The 21,028-nt window shown below is 41.4% G+C and overlaps 1 protein-coding gene across 3 annotated transcripts in view; it reads left to right on the top strand.

Moving 5' to 3' along the window:
- The first annotated feature begins 5,112 nt into the window (after window positions 1-5,112).
- The window catches only part of MAMSTR (MEF2 activating motif and SAP domain containing transcriptional regulator), a 195,172-nt gene continuing 179,256 nt past the window's right edge, over window positions 5,113-21,028 (top strand). The window contains exon 1 of one of the 3 annotated variants that reach the window (XM_072110516.1): window positions 5,113-5,565. In XM_072110516.1, coding sequence (XP_071966617.1) covers window positions 5,511-5,565 — 55 coding nt within the window. In that variant the 5' untranslated portion in view covers window positions 5,113-5,510. Of the gene's footprint in view, window positions 5,566-7,260; window positions 7,400-16,139; window positions 16,320-21,028 lie in introns of those variants that run through there. The other 2 variants (XM_072110518.1, XM_072110517.1) reach the window with 2 other exon arrangements.

The following is a 21,028-nucleotide window of genomic DNA, read 5'->3' as shown; positions in this document are numbered from 1 at the left end:
ACAGCTGAACGCTGCACATGGAGACATTCGTGGATGCTGTGGCGAAGGTGTGGTGTGAACGGCCTTGGTTCCATTGAGTGGGGTGTGTAGCATTCATATGCCAGCGCATACTGGTGGTGGTTAAGCTGGTAGTGGTGGAACCCCTGCTGATCCTGGTGTGGCACCGGTTGCACACCACAGTTGGCGCTGATGCACCAGCTCTGGCCCTGCCTCTCCGTCTGGCCCCACCACTGCCTCTTCCAACCTGTTCTCGTCGAGGACTCGCCTCCGTCTCACAAGCACTGTGTTCACCCGGCCTATCAACGCAGCTTGGGTCTGTCACCTCATCATCCTCCGATCCCTCAGTCTGCTCCCCCCTCGGACTTCCTGCCCTGACAACTTCACCACTGTCTGACAACCGTGTCTCCTCATCGTCCGACACCTCTTTACACACTTTTTCCACTACGTCAACAATGTCATCATCACCCACAGACTGCGACCGGTGGAAAACCTGGGCATCGGGAAAGAGCTCAGCAGCAACCGGACAAGTGGTTTGTGACTCTGGGAAGGGCCCAGAAAACAGTTCCTCAGAGTATGCCTGTTCAAATGCCAAATTTTCCTGGGAGGGGGCAGACTGGGGGGAAGGAGGCTGAGGTGGAGGAGCTGGAGGAGTGCTGATTTCGGTGACATGGGTGGACTGCGTGGAAGACTGACTGGTGGACAAATGGCTAGAAGCATTGTCCGCAATCCACGACATCACCTGTTCGCACTGTTCTGGCCTCAACAGTGCTTTACCACGAGTCCCAGTAACTTGAGACATGAACCTAGGGAGTGTAGCTCTGCGGCATTCCCCTGCTCCCTCATCAGCAGGTGGTGTCTCACCCCGCCCAGGACCACGGCCTCTGACCCCTGCAGTAGTTGGACGCCCGCGCCCTCGTCCTCTATTTTTTTTATTTTAACAAAACGATCAGAAGAAATCACACAGCAACCACAGAAGATGATGATGATTGCTATGGCTAGTTTCTAACCTACACTGACAGCACACAACAGGGTTTTGTGCTGTGCCTGTGATGACTTTCAGTTTTGAAAAAAAAAAAAAAATCGGCAGACTGTGCCTAATTCAATCAAACCCCTAATAAATTGTCCCACTTAGGTGTTTGAGATGGATGTGTGTGTCACTAAGAGTTAAATAGAAAACGTTCTCAAGTCTCCCTGCAAATTCGTCACAATATGGTACTAGCTGCACTACTAGTGCCAGCAAGGCCAGCTACAAGCAAATAAAAAAAAATAAAATATATAACGCTATTGTAGCCCTAAGAAGGCCTGTTGGGTTCTTGTATGGCTAGTTTCTAACCTACACTGACAGCACACAACAGGATTTTGTGCTGTGCCTGTGATGACTTTTAGTTTTGAAAAAAAAAAAATAATCGGCAGACTGTGCTTAATTCAATCAAACCCCTAATAAATTGTCCCACTTAGGTGTTTGAGATGGATATGTGTTTCACTAAGAGCTAAATAGAACATTCGCAAGTCTCCCTGCAAATTCGTCACAATATGGTATTCGCTGCACTACTAGTTCCAGCAAGGCCAGCCACAAGCAAATAAAAAAAAATAAAATATATAACGCTATTGTAGCCCTAAGAAGGCCTGTTGGGTTCTTGTATGGCTAGTTTCTAACCTACACTGACAGCACACAACAGGATTTTGTGCTGTGCCTGTGATGACTTTTAGTTTTGAAAAAAAAATAAAAAAATCGGCAGACTGTGCCTAATTCAATCAAACCCCTAATAAATTGTCCCACTTAGGTGTTTGAGATGGATATGTGTGTCACTAAGAGCTAAATATAATGTTCGCAAGTCTCCCTGCAAATTCGTCACAATATGGTACTAGCTGCACTACTAGTGCCAGCAAGCCCAGCCACAAGCAAATAAAAAAAAATAAAATATAACGCTATTGTAGCCCTATGAAGGCCTGTTGGGTTCTTGTAGAATCACTCCTGCCTAACAGTAATCTAATAGAACACCCTAACGCTATCCCTAACCAGCAGCAGCTCTCTCCCTAACGGCATCCAGACAGAGAATGATCTGAGCAGCGCGGGCAGGGGCTAGTATATTCCAGGGTCACCTGATCAGGCCAGCCAACCACTGCTATCGACGTGTAAGTGTACCACGTGATGCTGGGTGGAGTGCAGAGTCTCCTGCTTGTGATTGGCTCTGTTTCTGGCAGCCAATTTTCTCGAGCTGGCGAAATATTTGTCCAAGCAACGATCAGTTTCGAGTACGCTAATGCTCGAATGAGCATCAGGCTCGGACGAGTATGTTCGCATATCTCTAGTGGCTACTATGACAACATGTGTTTCACCAAGTGGGCAGATTCGTTAATTACCTATCTATGTGCATGTGTGGAGTGGAGTAGATTAATGCTGAAAGAGTTACAGAGATGTATTACCAAGCGTAGGACCGTAGGCGGTCCTGTTCTGCAGGAGGGTAAGAGGAGGGACCAATTTACCTGAATTTTCTCCAGCGCCCACTGCTACATTATCAGGTATTTACATTTGCTTTGTCCTTAATAGGTGTTGCCAATCTGAAAAGGGGCTGCCAGTCTGATCAACTAAGCAGTGTTCAAGCTTGACATCATCAGTTGTGAAACTGTCAAATGGGACTTGAAGAGCACTTATATTTTAATAAAGAGTTATACTACTGTGATTGTCTAAGCCTTACAACCTAAGTCTAGATACTGTAGATCTCAACCTTGCATCAGTTTTTAGAACTGGTTTGTACCTGAGTTTTCAGAGATTAAATATGTGTAGCTAAATGTGAATTTAAAGGAAACCTGTCACCAGGAGACCCATTTTTAGCACTCCCCCAGTCCCCACAGTGCACAGTACATACACTGCCAAAGTGTTTTTGTATAAAAAATTGGTTTTACAGAAAAAAAGATATGTTATATTGTACCTTTCACTAGCATCTGCTGTGTGACTAGGCAGTTGCCAAAAGGGAGGGTCTGGAAAGGAGCAGTTAATGCTAATGAAAGGTAGAATATAACATATCTTTTTTTCTGTAAAACCAATTTTTTATACAAAAACACTTTGGCAGTGTATGTACTATGCTCTGTGGGGACTGGGGGAGTGCTAAAAATGGGTCTCCTGGTGACAGGTTCCCTTTAACATTAGGGTAGCAACAACCTATTAAAATCTGTAAGACCGTGCTTTAATACCAGAGGTGTAAGTGGACAACATCTCAGTACATCCCATTTTTTACCAGTTTCAGAGTTTTAGAGGGAAGGAGAGCACAGAGCTGTGGAGCGGCGTGCACCGGCGTATGATAGACAAGCTGCTGATCCTGTACAGACTGATACATCAAGTGGCCTCTTTATGTATCCGTCGGAGGCCTGGGCAGCGTCTATCTCTACGTCAGGCCCTCTCTGGTATAGAAATAAACGCAGCCAGCAAATTTTGATACATGAAAATTTGATGGCTGCAGTAAGTGGGCAGGCGTGGGGAGAGGATTGCCCCACATTGGTCGACTCCTGGCTAGCAGGACATGAGCCCTGATAAATATTCTCCTTTGACTCAAAACTGTGTACCATTTACAGAAGTCATGACCCTTTATTATTAAAGTCTGTACTAAGTCTAAAATCCTTTACAAATGTGGCACAAAGTACAAATCACTCCTGAATTCTGATGCAGACAGCCCGATAAATCACCCCGTTATGTTTTTATTTGAAGCATGACCATTATTTTTTCTTGTTTATTAAATGCCAAGGATATATTTATCCTATTTTTAATCATTAAAATCTGTATTTTAACTATTGGAATGTGTGCAATATAAAGGGTATCCTTGAATTGTTTTGCCATACAAATATTTCTCTTCTTACCTCTGTCTCCCTTCTTTATACTGTGCCTTCCATCTGCTATTGAGCACCCCTCCTGTCCTTGTTTTATAATGTGCCTTCTAGCCCCTGACCCAATGGACTCAGCAAAATACAGCAGAAGAGCATAATACTAAGAGGTGATCTACCATCACCATAGACAGGAATTCTTTATTGTCTTTATTGTGAGACTATGGAACTCTCTGCCACAGTATGTTGTGATGGCTGGTACTTAAAACATTTTCAAGAGGGGCATGGATGCTTTTCTTTAGAACAAAAATATCATATGTTATGAGAACATTTTTTTTAAACTTGACATCTTTCCTGGGAGTTATTGGGGAAGATTTACTTACCCGGTCCATTCGCGATCCAGCGGCGCTTTCTCTGTGGAGAATTCGGGTCTTCCGGCAATTCACTAAGGTAGTACGCCCAATGTCCACCAGGTGTCGCTGCTGCGGTGAAGTCCGTTGGAGTTCACTGAAGTTCACCAAGCTACCCTGGGTGCAGGTAAGCTTGACACATTTTTTTTAATAGTTTTTTAAAAAAATACTGCGTTTTTTCCGAATCCGTCGAGTCTTCTTACGGCCACGCCCCCAATTTCCGTCGCATGCATGCTGGCGCCGATGCCCCACAATCCGATCGCGTGCGGCAAAAACCCGGGGCAATTCAGGGAAAATCGGCGCAAAACGGAAAAATTCTAGTAACCCGACGGAAAAACGCGATTCGGGCCCTTAGTAAATGACCCCCATTCTGACTAACATATTGGCAGAAAGGAATTTGCCCCAATTTGGGCAATTTGGCATCACCCTTTTAGATGCATTTCTCTTTATGATTTATAGGTTGGACAAGGTTGACCTGTGACTTTTCCCAACTTTATCCTATCCATTTCCAGCACTCCATATTATAGAAGGGCACATTTTGTATCACATCCTTTCAAAGTATTATGTTAATTACTTAATAAATGATATAATAGATACAAGTTTTATGTAGGCCTCAGTTACACACAGTGCACTGTCTGTCTAAACAGAAATCTGTGTCAATACAAGTATCTGCTAGAGCTAGAAGGGGGTGTGTGAGTCTATGAGTATAGTATGAAGAAAAAGCCCTGCTGATTCTGCATTTCATGCCTGCTGCAGGGTTGTGGAGTGTCAAGTGTCAAAGCAGATGGCATTTTATCACACATGTAGGGGACATCAGGCTGAGGGGGAGGGGAAGAAACCTTTGAGTACAGAGAGAAAACTTTATCTCAGTAAGAAGGAAGATCTTCTAACTAAAGGCCAGATCAAGCAATACTCCTAAGGCATTATTTGGGAATCACTTATTCTTTCATTAACTTTTCCTTCCTGTATAGTTACTGTGGACAGTCTACAGATTGCCAAAGAAGTATAACTATTGAAGCTTTTCCTTTCAACAACACAGGACTCTCGCATTGGAAAAAAAAGATTGTCTGAAGCATTCATAGTGCCTTATTTAAAAACTATTAAGAAAATATATTTAACTTTTTTTAATCTACTCTTTGGTTTATTTTTAAAGAAGTTTATTTATTTTTTACCCTTGGATTTAAATTTTTTTGTAATCTTGTTATTTGAAAGGGAGCAACTACATTTATCTCTATATCTATCATACAGTCCATTGGGACAGCCAGGATTTCACTGCCAAAAATGACCTTACTGGCATCAGAGCGCTCGCTGCTTATCAGAAGCAAATTTCGATCAGGTAAGTTGCTGTTGGATAAACAAAAGGGACATACATTGCACCAACATATTTGCAATTTGTCATTAGAGTCATACTGCAATCTTATACACTGGGTTTCATATATAGTAATATAAGTATTTTATACTGTTAGATTTGTATGTTGTGCAAGTAATGTATGTATTCTATATGATTTCACAGTTCTCATTCATAGAAAGAATAATTGTTGGAAATCACTCATACTGTAAATGTTGCCTGTTTAGTACATCTATCTACCTATCTATCTATCTATTTATCCCATATCTATCTATCTATCTATCTATCTATCAATCTATCTATCTCATATCTATCTATCTATCTATCTATCTATCTATCTATCTATCTAGCTAGCTAGCTAGCTATCTAGGCAGCCTATGCTAATAGTTCTTACTGGAACATGCCCTTCACCTAAGTAAAGAGGAAATGTACTCTAGCTTCCAATTGCGACTCTTTACAGTAATGTGTTCAGCTGCAGTAATCAAGTTATTTTTTAGGTTTTATTATTATTTAATTATTATAGGTACATTATTGAAAAATATCTCTACAGATTCAACAAACTGCATTTTGAATAATAAGACTAATATTATGTTCACTATATAGCCATGGCAATTGTTTATATATTTATTTTATGCCTATTTAAATAATGTTATAATGTACACACTATATAATATAGCAGAGTGAAAGGAATGAAAAGTGTCCCAAAAAACCCAAACAATTTGTGCTATTTATATCTTCTGTTCTAGTTTTTAAAAGCCTTGGCTTTTATATTAACTATAGCATAACTTCTAATAAAAGAAATTAACTATAAATTAGAAAAACTGCAAATCTGCTTGGTGTTGTGTATACAGAAGGGATCTCTAGCTTATACTGTATAATTGTATTTCCCATGACATTGAAATTCTGGAATATGTTTTCTTTAAACTCATTGGGGGATAGTTATCAGGGCTTATGTGCCACATCAGTGGCATAAAAGCCCTGAAATAACCGCAAATGCGATTATTTTCCTGAATCCGCCACCTTCATGCAAGTGAAGGGAGAGAGTGGCTGGCCAGGCAGTGGCTGGTGGGGAGTGGCCTGGCACATAGTGTTACTGTCCCCACGACTGCTCACTCGGACGCATCCCAGTGCTGTTAACTTTTTTTTACGCAGGATAGGAACAGAATAGGAAATTTCGTGTTTTCCTCGGATTGAATTGCACTGTGGAAACTGAAAAAAACTCATGTCAGCAAACAAGAAAAGATTAACCTCCTATCGGACTCAGAGCTCGAGATCAGAGCTGAGCCAGCAACATAAAACACTGGGTACACGTCAGTGTAACACTCGAGGTCGCAAGACTCGCGTCCCGACTACAAGTAACGTCCACATGTAGGGTTCCTCCATACTCAGGAGAAATTGCATAACAAATTTTAAGATGTGTTTTCTCTCTTTATCTTTTGGAAATGCGTAAATTTTAGGGCTAAATGAATGTATTACCGACAAAATTAGACCATTCTAAATTTCATCTCCATTTTGATTTAATTATTATGAACAGTGTTGGACTGGCCCACTGGTTTCAGGGGGAAATTACTGGCCTCTCCTACCCCTGCTGTTGACTGGTTCATGCTGGGCAACTTCCTCCGGAAGTTGTTTACTGCAGATGCTGCAGTTTCCTCCAGTGATCCTCCCTCTGCCCTTCCCAGGCTCCTGCAGACCAGGAGAAGATTGAAAGCTGGGACAGAGGCTGTGGAGGGGGAGGTGTGCAGTGAATATGTAATGTGATGTAATGCCTGCACTTGCAGCTGCTGCTGCTTTGATGCCCTCCCCTTCTGCTAGTGTCAGTGTAAGTATAGTATATTTATGAAAAGTGTACACTGTGTAATGTACTGTATGTATTCATGTTTACATTGTATACTGTAAGTGTGTTCATATCTATATTGTGTTTCCAGCATGTATTCATTTATATATTGTGTGTACTGTGAACATTTGTATGAAGGTGTACTTATATGTGTAAATGGACTATGATATGTATTTGCATACGCTATATGTAGGGGCACATTTACTAAGAGCACAAGTTTTCTGTCGGACTTTGCATGTTCTTTTTTAGTGAAAACAGCTTGCAGAGGTATTTAAGAAGTGTCTATGCCACATTTTTCACAGGCGTCCCTTTTGTGGCGCACCTACTCTAGGCATCATGCAACATATATTAGGGGGCATTCCAGTGCTCAGTCGGACCGTGGCCACATTTAACATGTAACGTCTGACAGAATTATGTCATACGACCCGTGTTAATGGTACACCAGAAAAAAAGTGGTGCACTCTGTCGAAGACACAGCAAACTGCATTTAGTGCAGTTTACACTGTTGTTAGTAAATGTGCCCCATAGTGTCAGTGGCATAACAATCAGGCTTTGGGATAGGACGGGCCCCAAGCCCGCGGCTCCATGACAGGAAAATAATAAATTGTATGCATGTTAGAGGAATGGCTGTGCACTCTGCCCGAGCACACTCTGTGGCATTATACAGTATGCACTGTCTATGCCCCTGCCAATGAACAATCTATTAGTGAGTGTAGGCTGCTGCTAGACATCTTATTAGTGAGTGGACGCTGCTGCTAGACATCTTATTAGTGAGTGGAAGCTGCTTCTGGGCATTTGATTGAGGGGAAGCGGCTGCATGATCAACATGTTTCCAATAATTTTAATTTGTGTTAAAAAAAAAAACCACCATGAAGCTGCTGCTGGCCATTTGATTGAGGGGAGGAGGCTGCATGGTCAACATGTTTATAATAATTTTTAATAATTTTAAACACCTGACTTAGAGGACATTTATCACCTGGATGAAGGATTGTAAACCAAACACTGCATACTGGTGTGCACCCCCTCTGGCAGAATCTGCTCTTCTTTAAGCTTCCTATGCCCTGTTTTTTGTAAAAAAAGGTTTTTAATATTATGCAAATGAATCTGAGGTGCTCCAGGCTCTATTCATAGTATCATGATATATAAGGCTGTAAAAAGACGCCATCAAGTTCAACCTTTGAGGATTACACAGATGTTTATTTCCCATAATGATATATTTTCTCTCTAGAAAGGCATACAGGCCTCTCTTGAACACGTACATAGAGTCCGCCATAACAACCTCCTGCGGCAGAGAGTTCCATAGTCTCACTGTTCTTACAGTAAAGAACCTTTGTCTATGTTGATTGTAGAATCGCCTCTCCTCCAGGCGTAGAGGATGCCCCCTTGTCCTGGTCTCAGGCCTAGGTATAAGAAGAACTTTAGAGAGATCCTTGTACTGCCCATTCAGGTATTTGTACATTGTAATGAGGTCTCCCCTCAGTCGTCTTTTTTCTAAACTGAATAATCCCAAATTTTGTTATCTGTCATTGTATTCTAGTCCCCCCATTCCCCTAATGATCTTGGTTGCTCTCCTCTGCACCCGTTCCAGTTCTACTTTTATGTCCTTTTTATACACTGGTGCCCAAAACTGTACACAATACTCCATGTGTGGTCTGACCAGTGATTTGTATAAGAGCAAATCTATGTCCTTATCATAAGAATCTGTTCCTCTCTTGATACATTCCATAATTTTATTTGCTTTAGCAGCAGCTGCCTGGCTCTGGTCACTAAAAGTAATTTTACCATCCACCAATACCCCCAAGTTTTTTTCAGGTTCAGTTCTCATCAGGTTCTCATCAACCATTTCTCTGCCCCTCCTCAAGCTTCCACAAATTTCTCTGTAATGCTAAACTATGCACCTCAGAATTAATTAGTAAACACAGCTTAGTATCATCTTCAAATATTGAAACTTGACTGGGTAAACCCACTACAAGGTCATTAATAAAGATATTAAAAAGAAGTGGCCCCAATACTGACCCCTGTGGTCCTCCACTGGTAACATCAACCCAATCTGAGAATGTTACATTAATGATGACCCTCTGTTTTCTATCACTAAACCAATTACTTACACAGATTTTTCCCTAGTCCCTGCAGTCTCATTTTATGTACCAACCTTTTATGCGGCACTGTGTCAAATGCCTTTGAAAAGGCCAGATATACAACATCCACAGCATCCCCCAAATCCAGTCTGGAACTTCCTCATAGAAGCCAATCATATTAGTCTGACAGGGCCGATCTCTCATAAACCCATGCTGATGCTGAGTTATAAGGTTATGTACACTGAGATACTCCAGGGTAGCATATCTAACAAACCCCTCAAATATTTTCCCCACAACAAAAGTTAGACTTACAGGGTCTTTAGTTTCCAGGATCGCTTTTTGATCCCTTTTTGTATATTGGTACCACATTTGCTATGTGCCTGTCCTGTGGAACATAACTAGTCTGCAGGGAATCTTTAAATATAAAAAAATACAGTCTGTCTATCACGGTACATAGTTCATGCAGAGGCCGGTGTTGTATGCCATCTGGCCCCAGTGATTTGTCTATCTCAGTGGTTATGAGGCAGCGCCGTACCTCTTCCTGGGTTAAACTGTTGTGAGAGGTATAGTGGAAAAACCCAAAGGAACAGGGGATAGGGAGCTGGCATGCGCTACTCTTTTTCACTCAACAGATGCAGAAACATACACTCACTGGCCACTTTATTAGGTACACCTGTCCAACTGCTCGTTAACACTTAATTTCTAATCAGCCAATCACATGGCAGCAACTCAGTGCATTTAGGCATGTAGATATGGTCAAGACAATCTCCTGCCGTTCAAACCGAGCATCAGTATGGGGAAGAAAGGTGATTTGAGTGCCTTTGAACGTGGCATGGTTGTTGGTGCCAGAAGGGCTGGTCTGAGTACTGATGTACTGGGATTTTCACACACAACCATCTCTAGGGTTTACAGAGAATGGTCCGAAAAAGAAAAAACATCCAGTGAGCGGCAGTTCTGTGGGCGGAAATGCCTTGTTGATGCCAGAGGTCAGAGGAGAATGGGCAGACTGATTCGAGCTGATAGAAAGGCAACAGTGACTCAAATCGCCACCCATTACAACCAAGGTAGGCAGAAGAGCATCTCTGAACGCACAGTACGTCGAACTTTGAGGCAGATGGGCTACAGCAGCAGAAGACCAGACCGGGTGCCACTCCTTTCAGCTAAGAACAGGAAACTGAGGCTACAATTTGCACAAGCTCATCGAAATTGGACAGTAGAAGATTGGAAAAACGTTGCCTGGTCTGATGAGTCTCGATTTCTGCTGCGACATTCGGATGGTAGGGTCAGAATTTGGCGTCAACAACATGAAAGCATGGATCTATCCTGCCTTGTATCAACGGTTCAGGCTGGTGGTGGTGGTGTCATGGTGTGGGGAATATTTTCTTGGCACTCTTTGGGCCCCTTGGTATCAATTAAGCATCGTTGCAACGCCACAGCCTACCTGAGTATTGTTGCTGACCATGTCCATCCCTTTATGACCACAATGTACCCAACATCTGATGGTTACTTTCAGCAGGATAATGCGCCATGTCATAAAGCTGGAATCATCTCAGACTGGTTTCTTGAACATGACAATGAGTTCACTGTACTCAAATGGCCTCCACAGTCACCAGATCTCAATCCAATAGAGCATCTTTGGGATGTTGTGGAACGGGAGATTCGCATCATGGATGTGCAGCCGACAAATCTGCGGCAACTGTCTGATGCCAACATGTCAATATGGACCAAAATCTCTGAGGAATGCTTCCAGCACCTTGTTGAATCTATGGCACGAATAATTGAGGCAGTCCTGAAGGCAAAAGGGGGTCCAACCCGTTACTAGCATGGTGTACCTAATAAAGTGGCCGGTGAGTGTATAGTACAGTACTTCATTTTCAAAAAGCGTTTCAGTTTAAAAAACCCTTTAAGTACAATTGGAAAGGGGTTCTGTATAAAATAAATTAACAAACAACATTATATACAAATCAGTGAAAATCTATAAAAAATTCATTATTAGTAAAAATTATTTACAAATATAGAATTCAATATTACCAGAAATAGTACAACAAATTTTATATTTGGACTAAAAGTATGAAATAGTGCAACATAAATAGCATAGGTATAAACTATTTTATTGTAATTTTATCACAGTTTATTTAAATTGTTTTTAACATTAGAAATAAGAATATGTATAAAGTTCGGCTATTATGAATATTTAGCTTGAATATAGATATAATAAAAACAAAATAGAAACAAAAGGCTCTCATTGGAGCTGTGAATAGTAAACTGCTGAGGTGGCTGGCTGAAATATTGTAGCTAAATAATAATTCTTTATTTATATAGTACACAGATTACGCATCACTGCACAAAGCATGACAAATCGGTCCTTGTGGCTCACAATCTAAACACTATATTTTGGAGTGTGGGAGGAAACCCACACAAACACAGAGAGAACATACAACTCTTTGCAGATGTTGACCTGGGTGGGACTGGAACCCAGGACATCAGAGCTGCAAGGCAAAAGTTCTATCCACTCAGCCACCGTAGCTATTTCAAATCATTTTAATCAGCGCGTGGCATTCTAAGTCACTAAAGACCCCGCCGCTAGATATTGCTAGTCACCGGAAGTGACATAACGGAAAAGGGGATGCCCGGTTGCCCAGGAAGCGTACAGCTATGCAAGACTGATGCACAGCATCTTGATGCCCTGATTGCTGTGACTTTACGGCTAAGTTGTAAATATGAGAGGGAATAAACCAATCGTATAATTAGTAGCAAATATCGGACTTGGGAGAAAATGTGTATATAAAAAAATAAATATATATATATATATATATATATATATATATAATCAATCAGACCTTTGAAATTGAAATTGAGGGAGAATAAATATATATATATATATATATACACTCACCGGCCACTTTATTAGGTACACCATGCTAGTAATGGGTTAGACCCCCTTTTGCCTTCAGAACTGCCTCAATTTTTCATGGCATAGATTCAACAAGGTGCTGGAAGCATTACTCAGAGATTTTGGTCCATATTGACATGATGGCATCACACAGTTGCCGCAGATTTGTCGGCTGCACATCCATGATGCGAACTGTGTGTTCAGAGATGCTCTTCTGCCTACCTTGGTTGTAACGGGTGGCGATTTGAGTCACTGTTGCCTTTCTATCAGCTCGAACCAGTCGGCCCATTCTCCTCTGACCTCTGGCATCAACAAAGCATTTCTGCCCACAGCACTGCCGCTCACTGGATGTTTTTTCTTTTTCGGACCATTCTCTGTAAACCCTAGAGATGGTTGTGCGTGAAAATCCCAGTAGATCAGCAGTTTCTGAAATACTCAGACCAGCCCTTCTGGGACCAACAACCATGCCACGTTCAAAGGCACTCAAATCACCTTTCTTCCCCATACTGATGCTTGGTTTGAACTGCAGGAGATTGTCTTGACCATGTCTACGTGCCTAAATGCACTGAGTTGCTGCCATGTGATTGGCTGATTAGAAATTAAGTGTTAACGATCAGTTGGACAGGTGTACCTAATAAAGTGGCCGGTGAGTGTATATATATATATACCGTATATTCCGGCGTAAAAGACGACTTTTGAAGACAGAAAAATCTTCTGTCTTGTCTGGGGTCGTCTTATACACCGGGAATTGACCGCCCGCCGTGTATTCACGGCGGCGGTCGGGTCGCGCTGCATGGAGAGGGCTCACGGGCTAACACCCGCGAGCGGTGTTTTCACAGCGATGGCTGCCGGCAGCCTCAAAAAGATAGCGGCACATGGGCGCCGCTATCTTACCTGGGATCGCCACTCCCCGTGACGTCTCCATGGTAGCCTCGGGTCTTCCGAAGACCCGAGGCTATTTCGTTTTAACCCCTTCATTACAATGTGCTGATAGCACATTGTAATGAATGAGGAGGAAAATCCCCATATACTGCCATACTGTAGTATGGCAGTATATGATAGGATCGATCAGACAACCTAGGGTTAAAGTACCCTAGGGAGTCTGAAAAATAGTATAAATAAAAATAAAAAAAAGTTAAAAAAAAATTATAATAAAAAAACCTAAAATTTCAAATCACCCCCCTTTCCCTAGAACTGACATAAATATAAATAAAAAGTAAAAATCATAAACACATCAGGTATCGACGCGTCCGAAAATGCCCGATCAAAATATGATAACGGTTTTTCAATGCGTTTAACCCCGTAACGGAAAATAGCGCCCAAAGTCGAAAATGGCACTTTTTTGCCATTTTGAAAAATATAAAAAACTCTATAAAAAGTGATTAAAAGGTCGTACAGTCCTAAAAATGATATCATTGAAAATATTATCAAATTTCGCAAAAAATTACACCATCCACAGCTCCGTACACCAAAGTATAAAATAGTTATTAGCGCCAGAAGTTGGCAAAATCAAAAAAATAATTTTTGTACAGGTTTTCATTTTTGTAAATGTATGAAAACATTATAAAACCTATACAAATTTGGTATCCCCTTAATCGTACCGACCCAAAGAATAAAGTAGACATGTCATTTGGGTCGCTCAGTGAAAGACGTAATATCCAAGCCCACAAGAAAATGGCGCAAATGCGTTTTTTCACCATTTTCATTGCATTTGGAATTTTTTCCCGCTTCTGAGTACATAGCATGGAATATTTAATAAAATAAAAATTTAAGGTACAGTATGGTAACATTTACAGTAAAATGGACGATGGTAATGTTGTTGTTGTATGCCTTATGTTTATGAGCGACAGTTTTCCTGCTATATACCTGCATGCCATAAGAATTTAAATTAAAAAAAGGACCATGTTAAATTCAAATCTGTTTTTTTTTAAATTTTTACCGGTGTTTTGTATGCGTTGGAAAAGGGGTAGTCTTATACGGCGAATATATCTTAAACTCTTTATTTTAACAGGAAAGTAGGGGGGTCGTCTTATACACCAGGCCGTCTTGTACGCCGGAATATACGGTATATATATGACATACAGAGATAAATAAATCATAAATTTATATTTACTAAAACTGCCATATTAATAAAAATTAAAAGGGATTAACCCCTAAATTACATATATAACGAAAAAAGAAGTATTATGTATAAAAAAGGTCAGATAAATAAATAAATAAATTAAGAGAACTATCGGGGATCTTCTAAAGATTAATTTAGACCATTAGGGGTTAACGTTTTAAGTTTAAAAATGCAGATCATGCTGCCTTAGCCTACTGTATCTTTGGTGACATGTCTGGTCTATCTGTTCAATAGGCATGATACAACAGCAGTGTGTCTGGATACACAGTGTAAAGAAAATCCTTTTTGTGTATTGCTCCTAAGGGTGTTGTAACGACATGATTGAAACACGGTGGTGTCAAAACCAACATATTGTAGCCCACAGATACACTCCATTAGATATATCACAAAAGAGGAGCTGCAGTTTAGGAATGATTTGATAGGAAAGAATTCATTAGTAATATTAGACTTAAATTCTTTTTTTCGGTGTGATTGATAAGCAGCATTTACACAGTAGATATCCACTTTAAAACATCTTTAAGAGTTGGGGAAAAGGAGATTTAAGGTTTATCTTTCTTGTTTTGTACTTTTCCCAAGCGGTTCACTGCCAATGAGTTATGGTGTGGATCATAGAGGAGAATATTTCAGTGTTTATTAAAAATGTTTTTGATTACTGAACTGTTTGGAAAAGGTGGATATAAAATTCAAATTGGAGGATGGGTTGGGTTCATTTTTATCCTTTTGGTTATTAAGGCAATCACTTTGATTTCGTTTTAATGCCCTCATTTTTGAGTCCTGAATTAGTTTGTTGGGATAATCTTTATCTTTAAACCTCTTAGGCCCCTTCCACATTTGCGTTGCAGATCACGTCAGAGTTTGATCAGGGTGCGATCAGGGTTTGGTCAGTGAAAAACTGACATTTTGCATCAGAGTTCAATCAGTTTTTCAGTCAGAGTTTGTTCAGTGTCTCAGTTTTTCATGCACATTTTCAATCCAATTTCAATGCGTTTTTCACGCGCAGATAACGCGCATGAAAAGGATTCAGGACTGAGCTCTATAGCAATTGATGCGTGAAAAATGCATTGCGCTTGCATGTGTCTCAGTGCAATGCGTTTTTGATGCATCTCCATAGACTTGTATGGTGCGTTTTTCACGTCTGAAAGTCTGAAAAAGCCCATTGATTACAATGGGTCAGAGTGCAATGCAAGTTCTGCACGTTAAAAACATGCGCAGAACACACGCGTGAAAAACGCAAGTGTGGAAGGGGCCCTAGTCAAAAGGTTACTCTGTAAATCTTTAAGGAACTAAGGAAGTCTTTATTGTTGGACAATTCCCGCTTGAATTGTCCATATGGAACATCAGTCAACCTTTTTCTATAGTGGGCACTTGCAAAGTCTAAATACCGTATTTCCCCGATAGTAAGACACCCCCGATAGTAAGACGTAGTGGGTGTTTTAGTGGGGTAGGCTAATGTAAGACGTACCCCGAAAGTAAGACATAGTTAGAGCTGACGGGAGCCGGGTGCTGCAGCCTCTTTATGTCACTGCTGTAGCTCCTGCCGGATAGGAGATTATGTGACCGGAGCTCAGCTACTCCGTGCAGGCTCCGATCACATGAGGAGAGAGGAGACAGCACTGCACTCTGTGGAGTCTGCAGCATGGAGCCGAGGGAGAAGCTTCCTGCTGTGTGCTGCTGCCGTCTGTGTTACTGGAGCAGCTCCTCCCCCTCCTGTGTAGCTGCTAAACTCTGCTACATCAGTCGGACCTGGAGGGGGGGAGCACATGTCAGCCTGGACCAGCCTCTACTCAGCCCTGCAGTCAGTGACACTGAAAAGTATGTATGTTATATGTAGTGTGTATGTAGGTGTGATGTCTGGTCTATATGTGAACATTGTGTGCATGTTTATTTAAATGTATAATGTATGAATGTAGTGTGTGTCAGTGTGTTTGCTTGCACAGTTCTATGGTTTGTGTTAAAACACCCATCCCCCCTCTGCACTGTATAATGCCCCCCCTACACTGTATAACCTCCCACACTGTATAATGCCCCTACTCACAATGTATAACCTCCCTGCACTGTATAATGCCCCCCCTACACTGTATAACCTCCCACACTGTAAAATGCCCCTACTCACAATGTATAACCTCCCTGCACTGTATAATGCCCCCCCCTACACTGTATAACCTCCCACACTGTATAACCTACTCACAATGTATAACCTCCCACACTGTATAATGCCCCTACTCACAATGTATAACCTCCCTGCACTGTATAATGCCCCCCCCTACACTGTATAACCTCCCACACTGTATAATGCCCCTACTCACAATGTATAACCTCCCTGCACTGTATAATGCCCCCCCCTACACTGTATAACCTCCCTGCACTGTATAATGCCCCCCCTACACTGTATAACCTCCCACACTGTATAATGCCCCCAAATTCACGTAACTCAGTGGGGGTCATTTACTAAGGGCCCGATTCACGTTTTCCCGACGTGTTACCCGAATATTTCCGATTTGCGTCGATTTTCCCTGTATTGCACTGTATAATGCCCTCCCCCTACACTGTATAACCTCCCTGCACTGTATAATGCCCCCCCTACACTGTATAACCTCCCACACTGTATAATGCCCCTACTCACAATGTATAACCTCCCACACTGTATAATGCCCCTACTCACAATGTATAACCTCCCTGCACTGTATAATGCCCCCCCTTAGACTGTATAACCTCCCACACTGTATAATGCCCCCCCTTACACTGTATAACCTCCCACCCTGTATAATGCCCCCCCTACACTGTATAACCTCCCACACTGTATAATGCCCCCCCTACACTGTATAACCTCCCACACTGTATAATGCCCCCCCTTACACTGTATAACCTCCCACACTGTATAATGCCCCCCTTACACTGTATAACCTCCCACACTGTATAATGCCCCCCCTACACTGTATAACCTCCCACACTGTATAATGCCCCCCTTACACTGTATAACCTCCCACACTGTATAATGACCCCCCTACACTGTATAACCTTCCACACTGTATAATGCCCTCCTTACAATGTATAACCTCCCATACTGTATAATGCCCCCCCTACACTGTATAACCTCCCACACTGTATAATGCCCCCCCTACACTGTATAACCTCCCACACTGTATAATGCCCCCCCCTACACTGTATAACCTCCCACACTGTATAATGCCCCCCCTACACTGTATAACCTCCCACACTGTATAATGCCCCCCCTACACTGTATAACCTCCCACACTGTAAAATGCCCCCCCCCCCTTACACTGTATAACCTCGGACACTGTATAATGCCCCCCATACACTGTATAACCTCCCACACTGTATAATGCCCCCCCTTACACTGTATAACCTCCCACACTGTATAATGCCCCCCCCCCCTTACACTGTATAACCTCCCACACTGTATAATTCTTGGCACTTGCTTTCATAAAACTGTTTGGTGAATACCATACTGATCAGCCTGTTAATAAATGTTGATTTTATGGTTAAAACAAAAATTTTCAATTTTTTTCCAATATAAGACATACCCCGAAAGTAAGACATAGTGGGACTTTTGGGGGTAAAAAGAATGTAAGACACTGTCTTACTTTTGGGGAAAGCTATTGCTATCCACTGTTTTAAAAAAAGGTTCTCATATTGAAAACATTGCTGGAACTGGGAAAAACTTCAATGTCAAGGAATTCAGCTTTTTCTTTTGATATTGTGTACGTAAATTGTAAACCCCAAGCATTTTGTTTCAGGTCCAACTCCTCTAGAGTGCCTTACCAAATGATATATATATATAAGGAATAAATATTTTGTAAGATTTTTATCTAGGAAGTATTTAGTGGACCTAATTCCTAGTTGGTGGTCTATATTAGACAGAGATTAGGCAAATATCCATTGTAAGGAAATAAAAGGGTTGTTGCCAAGGAGCATTGATAATAGAATTAATTAAATATGCAGTATATCTGATGTATGAACGCAATCTGAAAACATATTTCTATACAGGCAAATCAATGTAGTGTGACAGGTTTGAGGTAATGGAATCTATTCCTGCAATGATTGGTCATCCAGGTGGGTTGTCAAAGTTTTTATGAATTTTAGGGAGCTAGTAAAATAAAGGGGTGTTTGGTTCAGGGTTAATAAGGTGAGACCTCTCTTTAAAAGAATATTTTCTTGGTTATGGTATAACTGCGTGGGATAATGATCCAAATTCACGTAACTCAGTGGGGGTCATTTACTAAGGGCCCGATTCACGTTTTCCCGACGTGTTACCTGAATATTTCCGATTTGCGTCGATTTTCCCTGTATTGCCCCGGGTTTTTGGCGCACGCGATCGGATTTTGGCGCATCGGCGCTGGCATGCACGCGACGGAAATCGGGGGGCGTGGCCGGACGAAAACCCGACGGATTCGGAAAAACCACCGCATTTAAAAAACCGAAAGTGTTGCGGAGCTTGCACTTACCTTCATCCAGGATAGGCCGGTGTATTTGAGTGCGTTACGATGCTCTTCAGCGCAGCAGCGCCACCTGGTGGACGTCGGAGGTACTACCTTAATGATTCCCGGCCGGACCCGAATCCACCGCAGAGAACGCGGCGCTGGATTGCGAACGGACCGGGTAAGTAAATTTGCCCCAGTGTCTCCTAGAAGTCTTAGAGATTCCTTTACATAATCATCGCTGTTTAGAATGACCACTCCCCCCCCCCCCTTTCTGCTGGTTTTATCACAATAGAGGAATTGTGTGTCAGTTCATTTAGTGTACGACGTTCACATCTAGTTAGATTATCATTATTGATAGGTGGTCGCTGTTTGGGATTTTTTCCAGATAGACTGAAAAGTCGTGACTAGTGTTTAAAAAGTCTCAAAGTAACCTCGTTTCTCTAGTAAAGATTTTTGGTCCTTAATTAGGAAGTGATTAGACATATTGAAAATCTTTAAGGTCTCCTTGGTTTCTTTAGAAAGTAGTAGCAAATCTTTAGAGGTACTATTTTGTATATCTAGGTGGATGGGTCGATTTTCTTCAACTTCAATTTTAGATTATTTTTTCAGACCCTCCTTTTGACATGTGTCCCTCCTCTATGTCTTTGTCTTCTTGTTTTTTCCTTTTATAGGCTTAGATGGGGAGGGGTTCAGATTGGGTATTTAAATTTGTCTTAAAGAGTACATTTAAATTTACCGGAATAAGTTGTAACCTTGGAGTTTGTCGTTGAATGACCCAATATTTTTAATTTGGATATTTTTAGGGTCATGCTGGCAGGGGGGGGAGGGGTGGCGGACTGAACAATGTCCGCCAAGAAGCGTTTAGACTCCTCATCTGGTCCTGCAAATTTTTGTTTGCTTTTCAACCAATATCTGAAATTCACAGTTTTATAGTTGCTTCAGTCTCTAGTAAGTTTACCTAATTTCTTAGTGATTCATTCTGTCTCATAGCATGTGCAATTTGAGGTTTAATTGCTTTTTACAAGTGGAAAATTGTGGAAGATCACTAAATGTATCATAGTAAAAAAGACGCAAGTCCATCAAGTCCAACCTTTACGAATTAAATAAATGTTTTATCCCCATAACCTATTATATTTTTTCTCTCCAGAAAGGCATCCAGGCCTCTCATGAACATATACATAGAGTCTGCCATAACAACCTCCTGTGGCAGAGAGTTCCATAGTCTCACTGCTCTTACATTAAAGAACCTTTGTCTATGTTGATGGTAAAATCGCCTCTCCTCTAGGCGTAGAGGATGCCCCTTTGTCCTGGTCACAGGCCTAGGTATACAATAATCTTTGGAGAGATCCTTGTACTGTCCGTTCATTTGTACATTGTAATGAGTTCTCCCCTCAGCCATCTGTTTTCTAAACTGAATAATCCCAAATTTTGTAATCCTTCATTGTATTATAGTCCCCCCATTCCCCTAATAATCTTGGTTGCTCTCCTCTGCACCCGTTCCAGTTCTACTATGTCCTTTTTATACACTGGTGCCCAAAACTGTACGCAATATTCCATGTGTGGTCTGACCAGGGATTTGTATAAGGGCAAAACTATGTCTTTATCATGAGAATCAATTCCTCTCTTGATATATCCCATGATTGTATTTGCTTTAGCAGCAGCCACCTGGCTCTGGTCACTAAAATTAAGTTTACCATCCACCAATACCCCCAAGTCCTTTTCAGCTCCTATTTTACCAAGTAATTGACTGTTTTGCAATGTGTTAAGATGTGTGGTAAGGTCATCTAATTTTTGAGCTGTTTCAATTACCAAAGCTTGCCTTTTATTACACAAAAGAGAATATTCAGTGAGAATATCATCCAATTTGGTACAGAAATCAACATAGTTTTTAAAGGTCGATTCTAGGTGTAATCTGAGACCTCTTGGTATAATTCTCTCCTTCGTATAGATCAAAAGGAACAATTTATCTAGGTGGTGCTGGGATTCTGTTTTTGATAGTCTTTCAGTTTCAAAGAAAAGCGAGTGTATTTCCTTAAGTCTAGAATCACATCAAGGGGCTGTCTGAGTCGGGTTTTTTGG

Source organism: Engystomops pustulosus, chromosome 6 (assembly GCF_040894005.1).
Source record: "Engystomops pustulosus chromosome 6, aEngPut4.maternal, whole genome shotgun sequence".
Lineage (NCBI taxonomy): Eukaryota > Metazoa > Chordata > Amphibia > Anura > Leptodactylidae > Engystomops > Engystomops pustulosus.
Note: the sequence above shows the minus strand (reverse complement) of the source record. Positions and strands in the feature narration are given on the sequence as shown.